This window comes from Phoca vitulina, unplaced genomic scaffold, assembly GCF_004348235.1.
Source record: "Phoca vitulina isolate PV1807 unplaced genomic scaffold, GSC_HSeal_1.0 scaffold7, whole genome shotgun sequence".
Taxonomy (NCBI): Eukaryota; Metazoa; Chordata; class Mammalia; order Carnivora; family Phocidae; genus Phoca; species Phoca vitulina.
Window position 1 is genome coordinate 24,888,415 of NW_022589710.1, and position 15,757 is coordinate 24,904,171.

Genomic DNA, 15,757 nt, shown 5'->3' on the forward strand with positions numbered 1-15,757 from the left:
TTGTCTAAGCTCATATTTAATGAAGTGGTTGATGTGGGTGGGGAACCTGGTTTTTATGACTCAAGAGTCCATGTTGAGACAGATTTTCATGGAACACTACATCAAAAACGAATGATGTAATGTATGGTGATTAACATAGCAATAAGAAATTTAAAAAAAAAATTATCTTGAGTTTCAATTATTTACTTATTATTTGTATTTCCCGATTAGAATATCAGGTCTAAGAAGGTGGAGACCTTGTCTGTTTTGTTCACTGGTATCTCTAGTGTTTCACAGTGTTTAGTGCTTAACGGCTGCCCACTGAATATGCACTGAGTGAGCGTGTTGTACGCCGTGCGCCCGATGTACAGCGATCGCGGTGTCCTATAGCCGAGTGGTTAATGAAGAGTGTGGGCTCCGGAGTCAGGCTGGATTCAAATCTTCGCTCTAACACTTGCCTGCTGTGTGACCTTAGGCAAGTTACTTAAGCTCTTTATGCTTTAATTTTCTCACTTCTAAAATGCTAATAATAAAAATGTATAAGTAAGATGAAGATGAAGTAAGCCTTTTGTATATTGCATGGAAAACAATGAGGTTCAACATATGACTACCGATATTGTTAGAGTATTTCTCAATTGTAAGAAGCCTTTGTCAGAGATTGTAAAATGCACCACTGACTTCCTATTAGCTCTCATGGAGAAAATCAAAACCAAATACAACATTAAACGCACACAACTCTAAAAAATCTAATTTATAACATCATACATTTTTCTCTACAAATACATGCTGTTTCCTTTTTCAGAATGACAATCACACCTGGGGTCGAAAATGCCTATCAAGTACGGCAGTTACATGTAATGTAATGGTAACCCCTGCTGCTGATCTGGACCTTGTTAGCACCTTTGTGATGCTGCAGAATCATTTAAACACATGTCAAAGAATATTGTGGGTTATGTGGGGTTTTGTTAGTTTGTTTGCATTTCCCTTTTGGCTACATTGTGTTGTTGCTGCTAATATAAGTAACTACAAGTAAAGAGCTTTTCTGGGAAGTAGCTGGAAGCTTGTGACAGATTTGGACATCTGAATGATAGTTATTGACACATCAATGGGTCCCAACAATTGAAACTCTTGTAATCGGTTCTCAAAATGTTGGCAATATTTACTGCTTTCAATCACAGCATACAGTGTATGGTTATTAATTTTGTACATACACACAATTTTTTTCTACGTTGCATTCTAGTGGAATCTTTAAAAAGACCTCTTAACTGATCACTGTGATGTGAATTGAAGTTTTCCAGCTGCCTGTATACCTGAAACTGATATAACACTGTAGGTTAGCTGTACTGGAATTAAAATTTAAAAATAATAAAAATAAATAAATTTACCACCTACCAGTACAAATAACTTCCCAGAAGTAACAGGCCGATGAACTGATCCATCCCCACATCTTATTCATTTCTCCAATGCACAGGCAGTGCAAACTGTGAGTAAATGCCATCCTCACATTCCCTTCCTCTCGCCTTCTCAAGCCTGGCTGCGCATGAGAATCATGTGGGCAACTTAAAAAAATCCCACGTTCTCAGGCCGAATCCCAGGCCAATTAACTGAGTAGCCTGGTATCACTATTTCTAAGGCTCTTCAGATGATTTCACTGGGCAGTGGGAGGCTGAGAAGCACCTGCCGTACCAGCGGCTGGTGAGTTTCTTTTGACGCATGTGAGATGTGTCTTCATTGCAGAGATGTTAAGGTTTGGGAAAAAAAAAAAACAAAACCATAACAAAAAACCTTTGTATCAGAGAAAGAAGAAAATAGGGTATTATTTTGTTATTATTAGCCTAGCCCCAGGAAGCTTCAGACCACGAAAAATATCATATTGGGTCAGACCCATTTTGTGGAATAATGAACATCCCTTTGTTGTCCTTAAGAGCACCTTTGATATTTCCTACTAGGAAGGTGTCCCAGTGATTATGCTTCCTTTAGTTACTGCCGAAGCCCTGACAAGAGGCTTAAGGATGAAGCCTGACACCTGAGACCTCTGAAGAAAAAGCAAGCACGTGTGGAATGCATCTGACGCTCCTTGTCAATGAGCCTGCACCTGTATCGTGTTCTCTCTTGTCCCCTTGGAGCCCCTGATTTGGAACCCCAAATGCTCCAGGACTGGCCTTCCGTGCTTCATCTGACCCAATGGGATCCTCTCTCTACCCATTCCCAAGGCATGGAGGACAGATCTCAGATTCTCTTAACTTCGAGGAAGAGTCCTTTCCACTTGGATGTTGGACAAGCAGCTTACACGCCCTGTGTGTATTGCAGGTGGTAATCGCACCACGTTTCAATACTTGATCTTAGTTGAAATCTTGAAGACATGGAATTTAATAATGGCATGGAGTTTGGGGTGATCCTCATAAGTCTCTAAGATTGACTGATTTCTTTCTGATAGATATGTGTGATTTTTTTCCTGCAGATCTATCAGGTCTGAGTAAGCCCATCGCTATACTTAGATATTAAAGTTTGCATATTTGCAAAGCCTATTGTATTGCCAACCATGAAACCAGCCTCACAAGAAGCTGCAATTAACCTTCACCTGCTCATCATTTTCAGCCTGCCAACCGATAAGACTGGAGACTTACTCACATCAGACAGCCACACTGCCCACCAGGCAGTTAGGAATATATATTGAGTGGAGTGTTCTTTTCACAGATCCTATGTGGAAATCAGCATTAAAGGAAGCATTAGGATCCTCATTTACCTCAGATAACTTGCTCATTATAAACTCATTAGCTACTAGGTTGAAAATACTGCCCAGAAACAGAGTGTAGAGTAGTTCATCTTTAATACCTTAATCTTTCCTAAAAAGTAGTTTGTTAGGTGATGGCATGACAATAAATCAATACAGCCAATACATCTCTAGTACTAGAAGTAGGTTTAGGCAGGATAAAGACGGGCCCAGTTAATTAAAGAAGGAAAGAGATGGGCATGATATATAGGCAGAGATAACAAATGAAGGATCTAAATGTAAAATATAAGTTGGAGAGGAGTTTTAGAAAATTGATAAGCCTATTGCATAAAGTAATTTACAGTGATTTAAGCCTCCTTGAGAAAGATCAGATGAATATTTGTAATCTTTTCTGGTTTATTAAAGTTTTAAATAGTCTATGTTGCCACCTTAATATCTGGAACATAGATATGATTAAGAATATAGTTTTGCTTTTCAAATAGCTAACCAATTTTCAAATATTTTTCAACATTTTTGAGTAATTTTCATTTCCCCCTTTGTGATTCTCTGTTCAATATCTATTGAAATCTCTATTTCTGAGTTGTAGTTGATTTAGTAATAGTATGCCATTTTGATTATTGTGACTTTGAAAAAGATTTTAATGTATCATACAAATCAAGTTACTGCTTTTGCTCAGAATGCCCTTGCCTACAGTCTTCCATTAATTTAACGAAAGAATTTAACATTTTGTCAAGTTCCGCAGATAGGCATTGTCTCCTGAAAAGATGATTATATGAATCATTATTGACACTCAGTTGGGATCTCGGTAATAAAAAGGGAGGGGGTGGGATGGTGGCATCATGAACAGACTGCGCACAAATAATCCCTGTGGGTAAGTTTTCATCAGCGCCCCTGGGCACGCAGCTGGCACAGCCTGGAGCCAGGCCCAGAATTGAGACAGTTACTGCCAGAGGCTGCCCTCAGTCACTATACTTTAGTCCTCTCAGGGTTGTCTGATAATGCGAGTGTAGAGGTTACTTAATAATTAATAATCACATTTCACGTGTTTTTCATCTCTATTGCACAAAGCGCTTTTATATGCATGATCTCACGTTGTGCCCCTTTCTTTGTGTGGAACGTATAGAAATGCATAGTTGAACATACTGTCCTTACTAGAGAATTTTAGCCAGGGTGCAAAACCACTGGTTTTTACCTTTATGAAGTTTCTCTCATCACAGCGGTTTTTTTAGCTTTATGTTTTCCTTATTATACACATTACAAATTGTGGCTATACATCAAAAGATGGTTTGTAAGTTGTTAACAGGTAATTGAAATTTTATGTTCGGCCATCCTCATTAGTGGAATGATAGTTTTTTATGTTCATTATTAGGGAATTTTAGAAAAAAATATTGGGGGGAAAAATATTAACTTTTTTAGATTTCATGGTGAACATTTATTTTTCCCTGGTGGGAAGGAAGAAAGATGTGAGCAAGACTGATAACCACTGGGGGGTGTAAGAGCTATTTTTAATAGCTTCCTTAATGGGAGCCAGGTTTTCTACTCTCTCCACCATTCTGGACTTCAGCAAAGGGGGAAGTTAAAGTCCATGTTAGAGAGGCTCAGAACAAAATGGAGAGGCAATCTTCCAGAAGAGGAAGCAAATTAAAGCCCTTCCACCAACCAAAGGAATACGGGGAGGGAAGCAAAACAGGGTGAGGAGATCAACTCCTGGGTCCCTGACACCCCTCCCTCTGCCTTGGGCTTTATCTCAGAGGATAGCATGGGGGAAATAGGAACAGACTTGGGTGTAGTTGGAGGAAGGCTGTAAGGAGAGTCCTGGTCATGTCCAACATGGTTCCTCACCCTTTCAAAGTGTATGACTCAGTGATTTTTAGTACAATCACAAGGTTGTGCAACCATCACTACTAATTCTGTGATAGCTAATTCTGTACCTGAAGCTTTTCTTAGCACAGTTGTGGCAGAGTGCAACAGATAATACATCCAAAAACTAGACTGACTTTCTGTGCATTTAATTAGGTGCCTCCACTGTTCAGTCTTTTTCAATACCTCAAATTCTGTGTGTATCCAAAATGCTGGCTCTTTGGATAAAGACAAGATTTAGGAAGTCTCAGTTACCTGTGATGTATTATGTCAGACTCAGGTTTCCCTAAACGCCAGTATCAGTGGAAGTAGCTGGCATATATATATATATATTTGAATATATACGCAGGTGTCTTTAGCATCTTCATATAAATTATAAGCTAGTGTGATCTGAGAACTTCTTTAATTACCGTAGTTCCTTTGATTCATGATCAAAAATCCTGATTCCTGCTTTCTCACCAGTGAGTTGAAGAGATAAGCAAAAGATTAATGCACACATTAAAGTTAGAAAAAAAGGATCTCACTTCCAGAAAATAGGATGATATCTTGCAAATCACTTCATCATTCCTTGGAGGCGATGCCAGGAATCAGAAGTTCCATTAACCTCAATGCCACGCGAAGAGTAAAAAGCGACTCATGTGTTCCCTTAGGTAGAGATCAGAAGGGAAGAAAACCACCAGGGCGAGCAGACCCATGGAGGAAGAAGAAGGAAGTATCAGGGTAGCGGGGTGAGGAAACAGGGATGTGGGGAAACCTGGAGGACACAGAGCACGGCAGCTGCCAGCTTCCTAGTGTGCCGCTCTGAGGTCACAAGCTGGGTCAGGTGCTTGCAGGGGATGGTTTCCTCAAAAAAAAAAAAAAAAAAACCCAGCCACACACACACACACACACACACACACAACCCCCAGTTCACTTTAAAAGGGTAATGACAAGGGTGCCTGGGTAGCTCAGTCAGTGGAGCATTGGATTCTTGGTTTCGACTCAGGTCATGATCTTGGGGTCCTGAGACTGAGCCTCAAGTCGGGCTCCACACTCAGTGGGGAGTCTGCTTGAGCATTCTCTCTCCCTCCCTCTCTGCCCCTCCCCCTGTTTGCACATGCTCTCTCTCTAAAATAAATAAACAAATCTTAAAAAAAAAAAAAAAGGGTAATGGGCTCTCTCCCTAGGAGTCCAAGATGGTGGAGGACTAGGAGACCTTGGTTTCGTCTGGTCCCAGGAATTCAGCTAGATAACTATTAAATCATTCTGAACACCTGTGAACTCAACTGGAGCTCTAAGAAAAGAATAGCTATGACTCTACAAATAGAAAAACTAGGACTTTCTGTAAGGTAGGAGGTGCAGAGAAGTGAATCGAGGTGATACATAGGAAGCTAAACTGCGGGAGGAGGGAGCCTCCATCAGCTGGCTACCGGAAAGTGATATAATAGCAGAGTGCAAAACCAGAATTTTGTTGGCTCCAGTGGGGGACGTTCCTGCCTGAAAGGCGCTCAGGTGGTGAAGCAGGGTGGAACCCAGTGTGGTCTCAGGACCCTTGGGGTCACAGAAAGACTGGGGGTGCCTGAGTGCGGCAGAGCTCCCAGGTATCGGAGCGGGGAAGCCGGCTCTATTACAAAGCTGTAGTCATCAAGACAGTATGGTACTGGTACAAAAACAGACACATAGATCAATGGAACAGAATAAAGAACCCAGAAATGGACCCTCAACTCTATGGTCAACTAATCTTTGACAAAGCAGGAAAGAATGCCCAGTGGAAAAAAGACAGTCTCTTCAACAAATGGTGTTGGGAAAATTGGACAGCCACATGCAGAAGAATGAAACTGGACCATTTCCTTACACCACACACAAAAATAGACTCATAATGGATGAAAGACCTAAATGTGAGACAGGAGTCCATCAAAATCCTAGAGGAGAACACAGGCAGCAACCTCTGTGACCTCGGCTGCAGCAACTTCTTGCTGGACACATCGCCAAAGGAAGAGAAGCAAGGGCAAAAATGAGCTATTGGGACTTCATCAAGATAAAAAGCTTCTGCACAGCAAAGGAAACAGTCAACAAAACCAAAAGACAACCGACAGAATGGGAGAAGATATTTGCAAATGACATATCAGATAAAGGGCTAGTATCCAAAATCTATAAAGAACTTATCAGACTCAACACCCAAAGAACAAATAATCCAATCAAGAAATGGGCAGAAGACATGAACAGATATTTCTCCAAGGAAGATATACAAATGGCCAACAGACACATCAAAATAATGCTCAACATCACTCGGCATCAGGGAAATACAAATCAAAACCACAATGAGATACCACCCCACACGAGTCAGAATGGCTAAAATTAACAAGTCAGGAAATGACAGAAGTTGGTGGGGATGTGGAGAAAGGGGAGGGAACCCTCTTATACTGTTGGTGGGAATGAAAGCTGGTGCAGCCACTCTGGAAAACAGTATGGAGGTTCTTCAAAAAGTTGAAAATAGGGCTACCCTATGACCCAGCAATTACACTACTAGGTATTTATCCAAACTATACAAACATAGTGATTCGAAGGGGCACCTGCACCCCAATGTTTATAGCAGCAATGTCCACAATAGCCAAACTATAGAAAGAGCCCATCAACAGATGAATGGATAAAGAAGATGTAGTATATATATATAAAGGAATATTACTCAGCCATCAAAAAATGAAATCTTGCCATTTGCAATGACGTGGACAGAACTAGAGGGTATTATGCTAAGCAAAATAATTCAATCAGAGAGAGATATTTGTTGTATGATCTCACTCATATGTGGAATTTAAGAAACAAAACAGAGGATCATACAGGAAAAAATAAAACAAGACAAAACCAGAGAGGGAGACAAACCATAAGAGACTCTTAATCATAGGATACAAACTGAGGGTTGCTGGGGGTGGGGGTGGGGAGATGGGGTAATTGGGTGATGGACATCAAGGAGGGCATGTGATGTAATGAGCACTGGGTATTATATAAGACTGATGAATCACTGACCTCTACATCTGAAACTAATAATGCATTATGTGTTAATTAATTGAATTTAAATAAAAATAAAATAAAATAAAATTTACAGCCAAAAATAAATAAATGTCAGCAGAAAAAAATTTAAAAAGGGGTAATGATAATATAAAGGTGATCAGTACTGTTGTGATTATTTACTTATTTATTTTTTAGAGATTTTATTTATTTATCAGAGAGAGAGTGCACAAGCAGAGGGGAGGGGCAGAGGGAAAACTGACTCCCTGCTGAGCAGGGGGGCAGGGTCCTAGGACCCTGGGATCATGACCTGAGCTGAAGGGAGATGCTTACCCGACTGAGCCACCCAGGCGTCCCCGTTGCGATTATTTAAAAACAGTTATATTGTTCAGCCATTCAAAGAAATGTTGAAGGAACCAGATTTGAAAAAGGCAGTGACACTATACTTTGTAGTACAAGTTTATGGCCTTTTTCAGGAGCAGGTTTGTGAAAGTAAGTTCCTAAGATTTGGAAGGAGACCCAAACAGCATCTAAACTATAGATGTTTCTCACTAAGTTAAGATTCAGGAGGTAGGTACCACCAGGAGACAGTGTCCGTGCTCCCAAGGAAATCAGCTGAGGACCAAGTACTTTCAAGAACTCTGGGGGACTTTCCAATCACACTTGGCTGAAAACATATTACGCTGACAAAGATGAATCGTCATCCCAAATAGGCAAAAACTAAGAAATTTTAAAGAGACATATGCGATTCTCTCATAAAAATCTTTTATTGGCACACCAGAAATATCCATTTTTCTAGTACAGTAGCTGTATGCATCTACAACGGCAATTCTGTGTAAACTAGGTGTTACAAGTCACTAGAAATCTACTTAGCAGGATGAATTTAATAAAGAACAAGAGTAACTATGAGTCTACAGCGGCCCAGCCATCGAGTCTCATTGGAGAGTAAATCAAATATCAAACTAGTGTTGCCCTGCAACAGTTTTTCTGTAGCCAAGACACCAAGATGGACATAAACAGGATAGCACCCATTCAATAAATTAGGTACACGTAACTAGAAAAACACTGTAACTGATAGAGATGAGCTAAATAAAGCACAAAAGGAAATAATTAGCTATTTACATGTATTACTTTTTGCCAAAACTTTAGTTTGTTAGCTTTCCCATCCTACCACTTCTCTTTTATCTGTTACTCTTGTTTTTTCATGCGGAATTTCTTGGCCCACTGGCAAGTATTTAGACAACTAATCAGAACCTTTTTTTCCATGTTCTACATTTTCTAAAACTTCATGTCAAACTAAAGAATCTGAAGGGTAACTGTGTAAGTCTATCTCTATAGAGAAGTAATAAGAATTATCGTTCTGCTATCAGTCACAGCAATGACATACAATTTCATTTTCTTCCAAACATTATTTGAACTACTCCAGAAAGTTAGGTTGTGAATGGCAGCAGAGTGGATGGATTTGTCATTTGTAACAGGCACAGATATACATGGAGACAAGTGAGTTTATCCTGAGAATGGGGATGCCGTGGACTGCAAATTAAGATCCCCCATTACTGAAAATGGGTTCTCTCTCTGGTCACTATTTTTTTTTTCCACATTCATATTTAAGGCTTAGTGTCGTTGCAGCATTAACAAATAAGAATGCTGACATCATTTCTGCCAAAGGAGGGCTCTGTGATGAATGGCAGCAGGTACCATAATTAAAATAGCATAGCTGAAAAGGCATTGAGTTGGCATGTTTCTGGTGCCATGGCCAGAATTGGGAGATTTTCAGCATCATTCTTGGGGAACTGAGAGATCTTGCCAATGAGCCTCTTTGCCCCTTGTTTATATACTTTGTAGTACTTATAATAATTTGTAATTGTCTTATTTTTGGTTTGCTCTCCTATGAGAACGTAAGCTCCAGAAGGGCGGGAAGCACACCTGTTTGTTCACCACTGTGTCTCCAGTGTCTAGAACAGTGCCTGGTCCATAGTAGGTGCTCAGTTAAAAACTTGTGTTAAATGAATGAACCAAATCATAAACCCCCTGGTCTGCCTCTGTCTGGAGACTTTCTAGTTTGATTCAATGACCCAGCTCTCCTAATGATCCTGCCTGCGGTGAACCTTTGTGTAGCCATTTGGCTATTATTTTTGTGCGTCAATGGATAGTAAAACTTCTCGATGCTGCATTCACTCTGCCCACCTCACAAAGATTAGCTATGCAGGGCTAACACTGCACGAGAGGTAACGGCAAGAACCTTCTAGGAGGTAAACTGCAAGCTCTGAATTCAACTACTTCTTCCCCACCTCTCTCTACGACCTCTTTGTCAGAAAGCTTAAGAAAAAGGTTATCAGGAGAAGATTCTCTTGGCAGTAACAGTTCAGTAAGTCACTAATAACATGATCAGAAAAGAAACAAAATATAACTCACCTACATAAAAAAACTTATGTAAAATAAAAGCAAAATCTGGGAGTGGAAACTAAGTGACAGGGTGGGCGGTCTAGGTCCTTGGTTGGTTAGAGTTGCTGGACTGGACGCAGAAGTGAACGCAGGCATCAGAACAGGAGAGAGGCTGGAAAGGAAGGGGTGGAGCAGCGCTGTGGGGTGTGAGCACGTGGGGACCAGCTTTTCTCTCCTCCTCCCCCTCTGCTTCCAGCTCTCCGGCATCCCACCACATGCTGGCTGAGCTCCTGCTCTCGCTCTCTCAGGCGGAGGTAAGGACGGAGGTAAGGACGGGCAGCTGGCGCCTCCACAGCCCATCCTTAGGCTATTGATGCTCTGCTGGAGTAGAAGTCAGGGACCGGGAGCCCGGTGTGAAGCGTGACCTGGGGGACGAGACTGTGAGTCCTGGAGGCACCGCGAGAACCCTCCCTGCATCTGCCCCTCCCCGGGGGCACAGTGGGTGTGCTCCTGATTCAGCAGGGGACCTGTTCCCTTTCTTTAACGTCTATTTTAGTAGATGTTAAAGAAGAATTCTTGTAGAATTCTGCCTGTGCTAAGAGCCTGGCCACCGTGGGGGCTTCCCAAATCTTGATAATATGGTTCTCATCCACCTGCCTCTTTTAAGGATCCTGGGAAGGCTGTGTTCCTTCTGACTGAAGACACAGGCATTGATCTGCAGGTGGCAGGGCCTGTTGGTGAGGGCGCAGTGACAATGCCAAATCCATGGATAGAGAACCGGTGAGCGGAGAACCCTCCTCTTACCACGTGTCCACTACTAGTTACTCCGATTAGGATGAGGCTTCCGTTTGGGGGATGAATAGACGATTGCCAAGTATAAGAAACACGGGCAGGGGTACTGTCCCCAGTTCCTGTGCAGCCTCGCACCTCGGTGGACAGTTGCATGGATGAGGCCGGAAGTGTCTCATGCTCTACTGTCCTTCCCCTTCTCGTCCCTGTCTCCCCAGCCCCAGAGTCTTTCTCTAAGGATACTCAGAACATCCTGGAAACCACTGAAGACCATCGAGGACAATATTCTTTGGAAGGGGAAACAGCTGAAAAAGGGGAAGACTTTGAAGGAGGTTTTTCTAAGACTCACGTCTATGACAATTTATGGGTTCCTTTCTTCCAATGTAGAGGCTGAACTCTGAGAGATTAGATTTCAGCCTCCCAGAAAACCCCATCTAGTCGCAGGAAGAGAGAAGGGCAGAGGTCACTGGGTTGCAATCACTTTTACTGCACATGCTGATAAACAACAATGGTTTTCTTTTTTTTCTTATAGCTCCCAAGACTACGGTTCTGAACAGAAGAAAAAACACCTGCAGGGTTATGATCCCCACGGCCTGCAGCTGTCTGCCGAATGGTGCGCGGCTGATGAGAGCTCCAGCGGAGAAGGGCAGGGAGAGACCAGCCTAGCAGTGCCCCGCAGGGCGCCCCGCGGCTCTGGTCTTCACCCCAGCCAGGGGCCCTTGGCCCCGCCTTGCTCCCCTGAGGCCCCTCACGCCTTAGAAACTTTGTGCTGGTTGGTCCCTCTGCCTGGAAAGCTCCACACAGCTCACTGCCTCCAGGGCCCAGCTCACCTGGGACGGTAATAAGGCCCACCCACACGGAGCGCCCTGGCTGAGACGACTGCTGCCCTCCCCACCCCGCACCCCCAACCCCCACCCCCCCGCCCTGCCCTCGGCCTCGACTCCCTTGCACTTACTGCCTTCTAGCATGTATATCATTAACACGGTCATTGCGCTTATTATTGATCCTATCTCTCATAACTCAAATGCGAGCTCTACGAGGGCACGATTTTTATGTTTTGTTTTCACTGATAAACAACAATGCCTATAATAATTATAATTACAGTGCCTGACATATTAAAGGCACTCAGTGGTTATTTGTTGAATGAATGCATGAGAAGAACCTGTTTGCCTTTTGCAGTAAATTGTAAGTAAGTAGCCCGCAGGCGGGGACTGTTCTCTAGCCCCAGGACCTAACGGAACTGAGGAACAGTGCAGAGAAGATGCTCAGGCTTTCTGGTAACGGTGCTAATACTTCCGTCTCATACCTTCACCTCTGGGGCGCTCATGGAGCTCTGCATAAGTCATTCCTTCTGTTTTCAAGCCAGCTGGTTCAAGGGTTTCATTCCTACTAGGGATGAAACTAGGCCTCAGGGCTGATCAAGAGCAAACCGTGAACTGAGTTCCAATCTCCCACTTGCTGTGAGTGAGACTGTGTCCAAGCTTAACGAAGGGGCTGATGCTGATCTGGGATCATCTCAGTTGTCAACGTTGGTCCCTTTCCCCTCTCCTTTCCTCCGGGTCTCAGTCTGGGCCTTACACGGTTGGCTTCCCTCTCTCAGGGGCTAACGTACCCCCCGCGGGCAGCCTTTGAAGCAGAGCGGGCAGAAGCTGCTGTGAGGCGGGGGGGCACGGCGCTTACCTGCACATTCCTGTTCAGGCTCACCGCCGGGAAGAACAGGCCTTCCACGTTCTCGAAGGCTATGGGACCCTGCTGTTCGTCGTTGATAAAAAAGGTCAAGGTTTTCCTGTTCAAGTCGAGGAGGACCCCGATTGTGGCCCCCTTGGTGATCCCTCCCTCGGTTCTGTGGGAAAAGAAAACAACTGGGTTTCACTTGTCTTCATTCTAGAAGCTCCCCTCTTTGTACTCAGTGTACAATCCCTTTTGTTCTAACTAGTATTTCTCAGCCTGTTTAAAAATATCGTTCCCCACACCCCAGGAGCGTTTTTAAGTAATTTTTTTTTTCCCCTAGTCACCCCTCCTCACATATCATTTTATTACCACAGATATACTCGGTATCTGTTTACGTGTTGTGTGTATATCTGTGTTTTGTAAATAAAAAGAGTAAAATTTTTTTGCTTACCCCCCACACACTAACTTTCACTCCCGGGAGATATCGCCCCCTGTTGAGAATATAGTTTCGACCATCCTGCTCTGCTGTCGTTCACAGTGAACTCATTCCCAGAGGGTCTCTACCTCTGAGCCGTGGAAGTAGAAAACGAATCGTTCAAGTCCAAGAAAAAAAAAAAGTCGGCTTTGGGCTATCAGAGCTCCGTCTGCAGCTATGTCGTGCACTTGGCACAAATGGTGGGAATTAAACATCAACTCCAAAATGACTTAATTTGAAAGTCAAAATAAAGAAGCACTTACGCTGAATCGAAAGCATATGCATGAAAAATTGGATGTGGGGCCTTATGCTACCGATTTAATAGAAAAAACTCGTTCCAGAAAGATGTTAATTTTGGGCATGCGGAGTTTAAATTGAGAAGGCTCTCTAAAAAATGACAACATCTGAGAGGATTCTCCCCTGCAAAGCGAAACAATTATATCGTGGAAAATGGAGGAGTGATTTTTAAAGAACCTGCATTGAAATGTCATTTTAAAGCAAATTATGTCTTATGCTTCAATTGATGGTTTCACAAAAGCCATTAACATGGGACGATCAGATTTGCCGTACCCCCCAACTCTTTGAGGTCTAGCAATATTGAACTTCATCCTCATCTCAGCAGAGCACAGAAACTGGGTAAGTGTTGTCCTTTCCCCCTGGCATGCAGAATACAGACTGTACATAGTCGTTAAAAGACAGGTTTATAAATCGCATCTGGTTAATTCACAACTTCAACAATGACAGCACAGTTTGCACGCAAGCAGACATGTTCAGCTTTAAGAATGTGTTTCTTTGCATAGTGTGACACTCGTGGTATTATTTACTCCTTCACTCCAAACTAGAGAAGCTAGAAGGGAAAAGTGAGTGCGGTACATGGGGGAATGGCATTAGGGATCTGGTGACTGAGGGCTCCTGCAAATGTAAATCACCGAAGATGACTGTTTGTCTACACCTAGTAGCATTTGATATCAGGCTGAAATGGTATGCGTGTTCACTTTAAGTGATAATGAACAACACACACCTGGATGGACGTGCATAGAAAACGTCCAAGGGAATGGGAAGTGGAGGTCCTAGGAATCCTACCGACTAGAGAAGGAGCAGTGATGACCTTCCAGAAAAAGCTGAGACAGTGCAGTCCACCAGCCTACCACTGCCAGCCTCACTTTCCTCTTGATCTGACTGGATAGAGCTGTATTTTTTTTTTCCTCAAAACACCAAAGAGAGTGTATCTTAGAAAAAATCTTTGAGAATAAGGTGGATGAGGATCCCTGCAAGACACCTCTCGACTTAGGCAAACCAAATGAAAAAGGAAGTCTAGGGAAAAAAAATATATAATTTGGGTTAAATGATAATTGCCTGTGTTTTGGTGTTAGAGGCAAACCTGAGGAGATTACTATGTTCTCCTTCCCCAGCAAACTGGATGTTCTGAATTTATATGATAATAAGGGTCCTACAAATTCTAAAGCTATCCAAGCTGGCATCCGTAGGATCTAGTTCAGTGCGTGGCTTCTATCGTGGGCAGTGGTAACGATAATAATCCTAACGAGAAGAACAATGGCTTCTGTTTTCAGCTGCCTCTGATGTGAGGCATTTTCACATATCTCATTTAATCTGGAGAACACTCCTGTCCGGAAAAAATATTATTATCCTAATTGGGTGGATTTGGAGACGAAGGTTCAGAAAAACTAAACAGCTCTCCTGGTAAGTTGTAGGTCTGGATTTTACAATCCTGGCATGTTTTCCTGGGATGGATATGCATGGGGAGTCTCAGTTTCTAGCCACGGTGAAGGGCCTAGGAAAGGGCTCACGTTTCTGGCATTACGCAAAAAAAAAAAAAAAAAAAAAAAAAAAATCCCTCAATCCATCAGTTAACCACTGAGAAAGCGTCAGGTAAGAATAGTAGAACTCCTGTGCCACTTACTGAAGACCACCTGCCTGGCTGCCTCAATGTTGTCTATTTACTAGGACCTGGAACTCGGGCTCTCGTTTTTTACCAGAAGCCAACGTGAAGAAGGCTCGGTCTGGGGGCTGCCGGGTACCTGTTGGTGTGCGAGTTGTTGTGCATGAACCAGCTCCGGTTATTGTCCACATACATTGCCCAAGCTTTGTCGTCCTTCCCTAACATCACATCCTTCATCACGTCGATGCGAGCCACGCCGAAGGCAGGGTCAGGGTGGTTTTCGTAGCGATCCACGGTTAGCTCCCAGTAGTGGACGCCCTTGGAGAAGCCGGTCTTCCCCAGCACCACCCGGTCATCGTAGCTGCTGCAGGTCACAGTCAGGTTGTCGTTGGAGAAGATGATGTCAGCGTGTGCCGAACCGGGGTCGAAAGCAAACCAGGCCACTGGGAACAAGAGAAGGGAGCGGGGTTACCGAGGCGGACCCGAAGAGCCCTGTGTACCGCAACACACCCCTGCACGGGGGAGGAGTGTCGTGTCCCGTTTTCATGCTGCCATGCAGGAAGGAGGTGTCCGGGGCCACGGGGGGCTGTGAGTGAGCAGACAGGGGCCACGTCCTGGGAGGTGGTACTCTCTGCACCCAGAAGCAGACGGAGGACACAAGACCGATTCAGCAGGGGTTACCTGACTCAGACTGCACTCCCAACCAGGTGATCCGGGAGTGAAGTGGCATCGATTTTGGAAGGTGCAAGTCCCTTCACCCGGTGACTGGGACAACAGTACACCAGAGACATAAAGGGAGAGGGTGCGCTAAGATGCCTGTGTAACCCTGAGGCGGGGAGGCTAGGATCTACAGTCCTAGATGGGGGAGGGATAAAACACACTGAGTGAAACCAGGAAATAGCCCCTCGGCAGGAGTGCTGACATCTAGTCGTTTTGAAAACTTCCTCAGCGCTAGTGGAAGCTCAGAGGCTGCAAAGCT

At 43.6% G+C, this 15,757-nt stretch overlaps 1 protein-coding gene across 9 annotated transcripts in view; it reads right to left on the reverse strand.

The window, feature by feature from the left end:
- Nucleotides 1-8,306: 8,306 nt before the first annotated feature.
- The window catches only part of TRIM9 (tripartite motif containing 9), a 110,423-nt gene continuing 102,972 nt past the window's right edge, over nucleotides 8,307-15,757 (reverse strand). For 4 of the 9 annotated variants that reach the window (XM_032405093.1, XM_032405092.1, XM_032405094.1 and 1 more), the window contains 4 exons: nucleotides 14,918-15,221; nucleotides 12,413-12,575; nucleotides 11,082-11,166; nucleotides 8,307-10,368 (listed from right to left, as the gene is read on the reverse strand). In XM_032405093.1, coding sequence (XP_032260984.1) covers nucleotides 10,337-10,368; nucleotides 11,082-11,166; nucleotides 12,413-12,575; nucleotides 14,918-15,221 — 584 coding nt within the window. In that variant the 3' untranslated portion in view covers nucleotides 8,307-10,336. The remainder of the gene's footprint in view (nucleotides 10,369-11,081; nucleotides 11,167-12,412; nucleotides 12,576-14,917; nucleotides 15,222-15,757) is intronic. The other 5 variants (XM_032405095.1, XM_032405100.1, XM_032405099.1 and 2 more) reach the window with 3 other exon arrangements.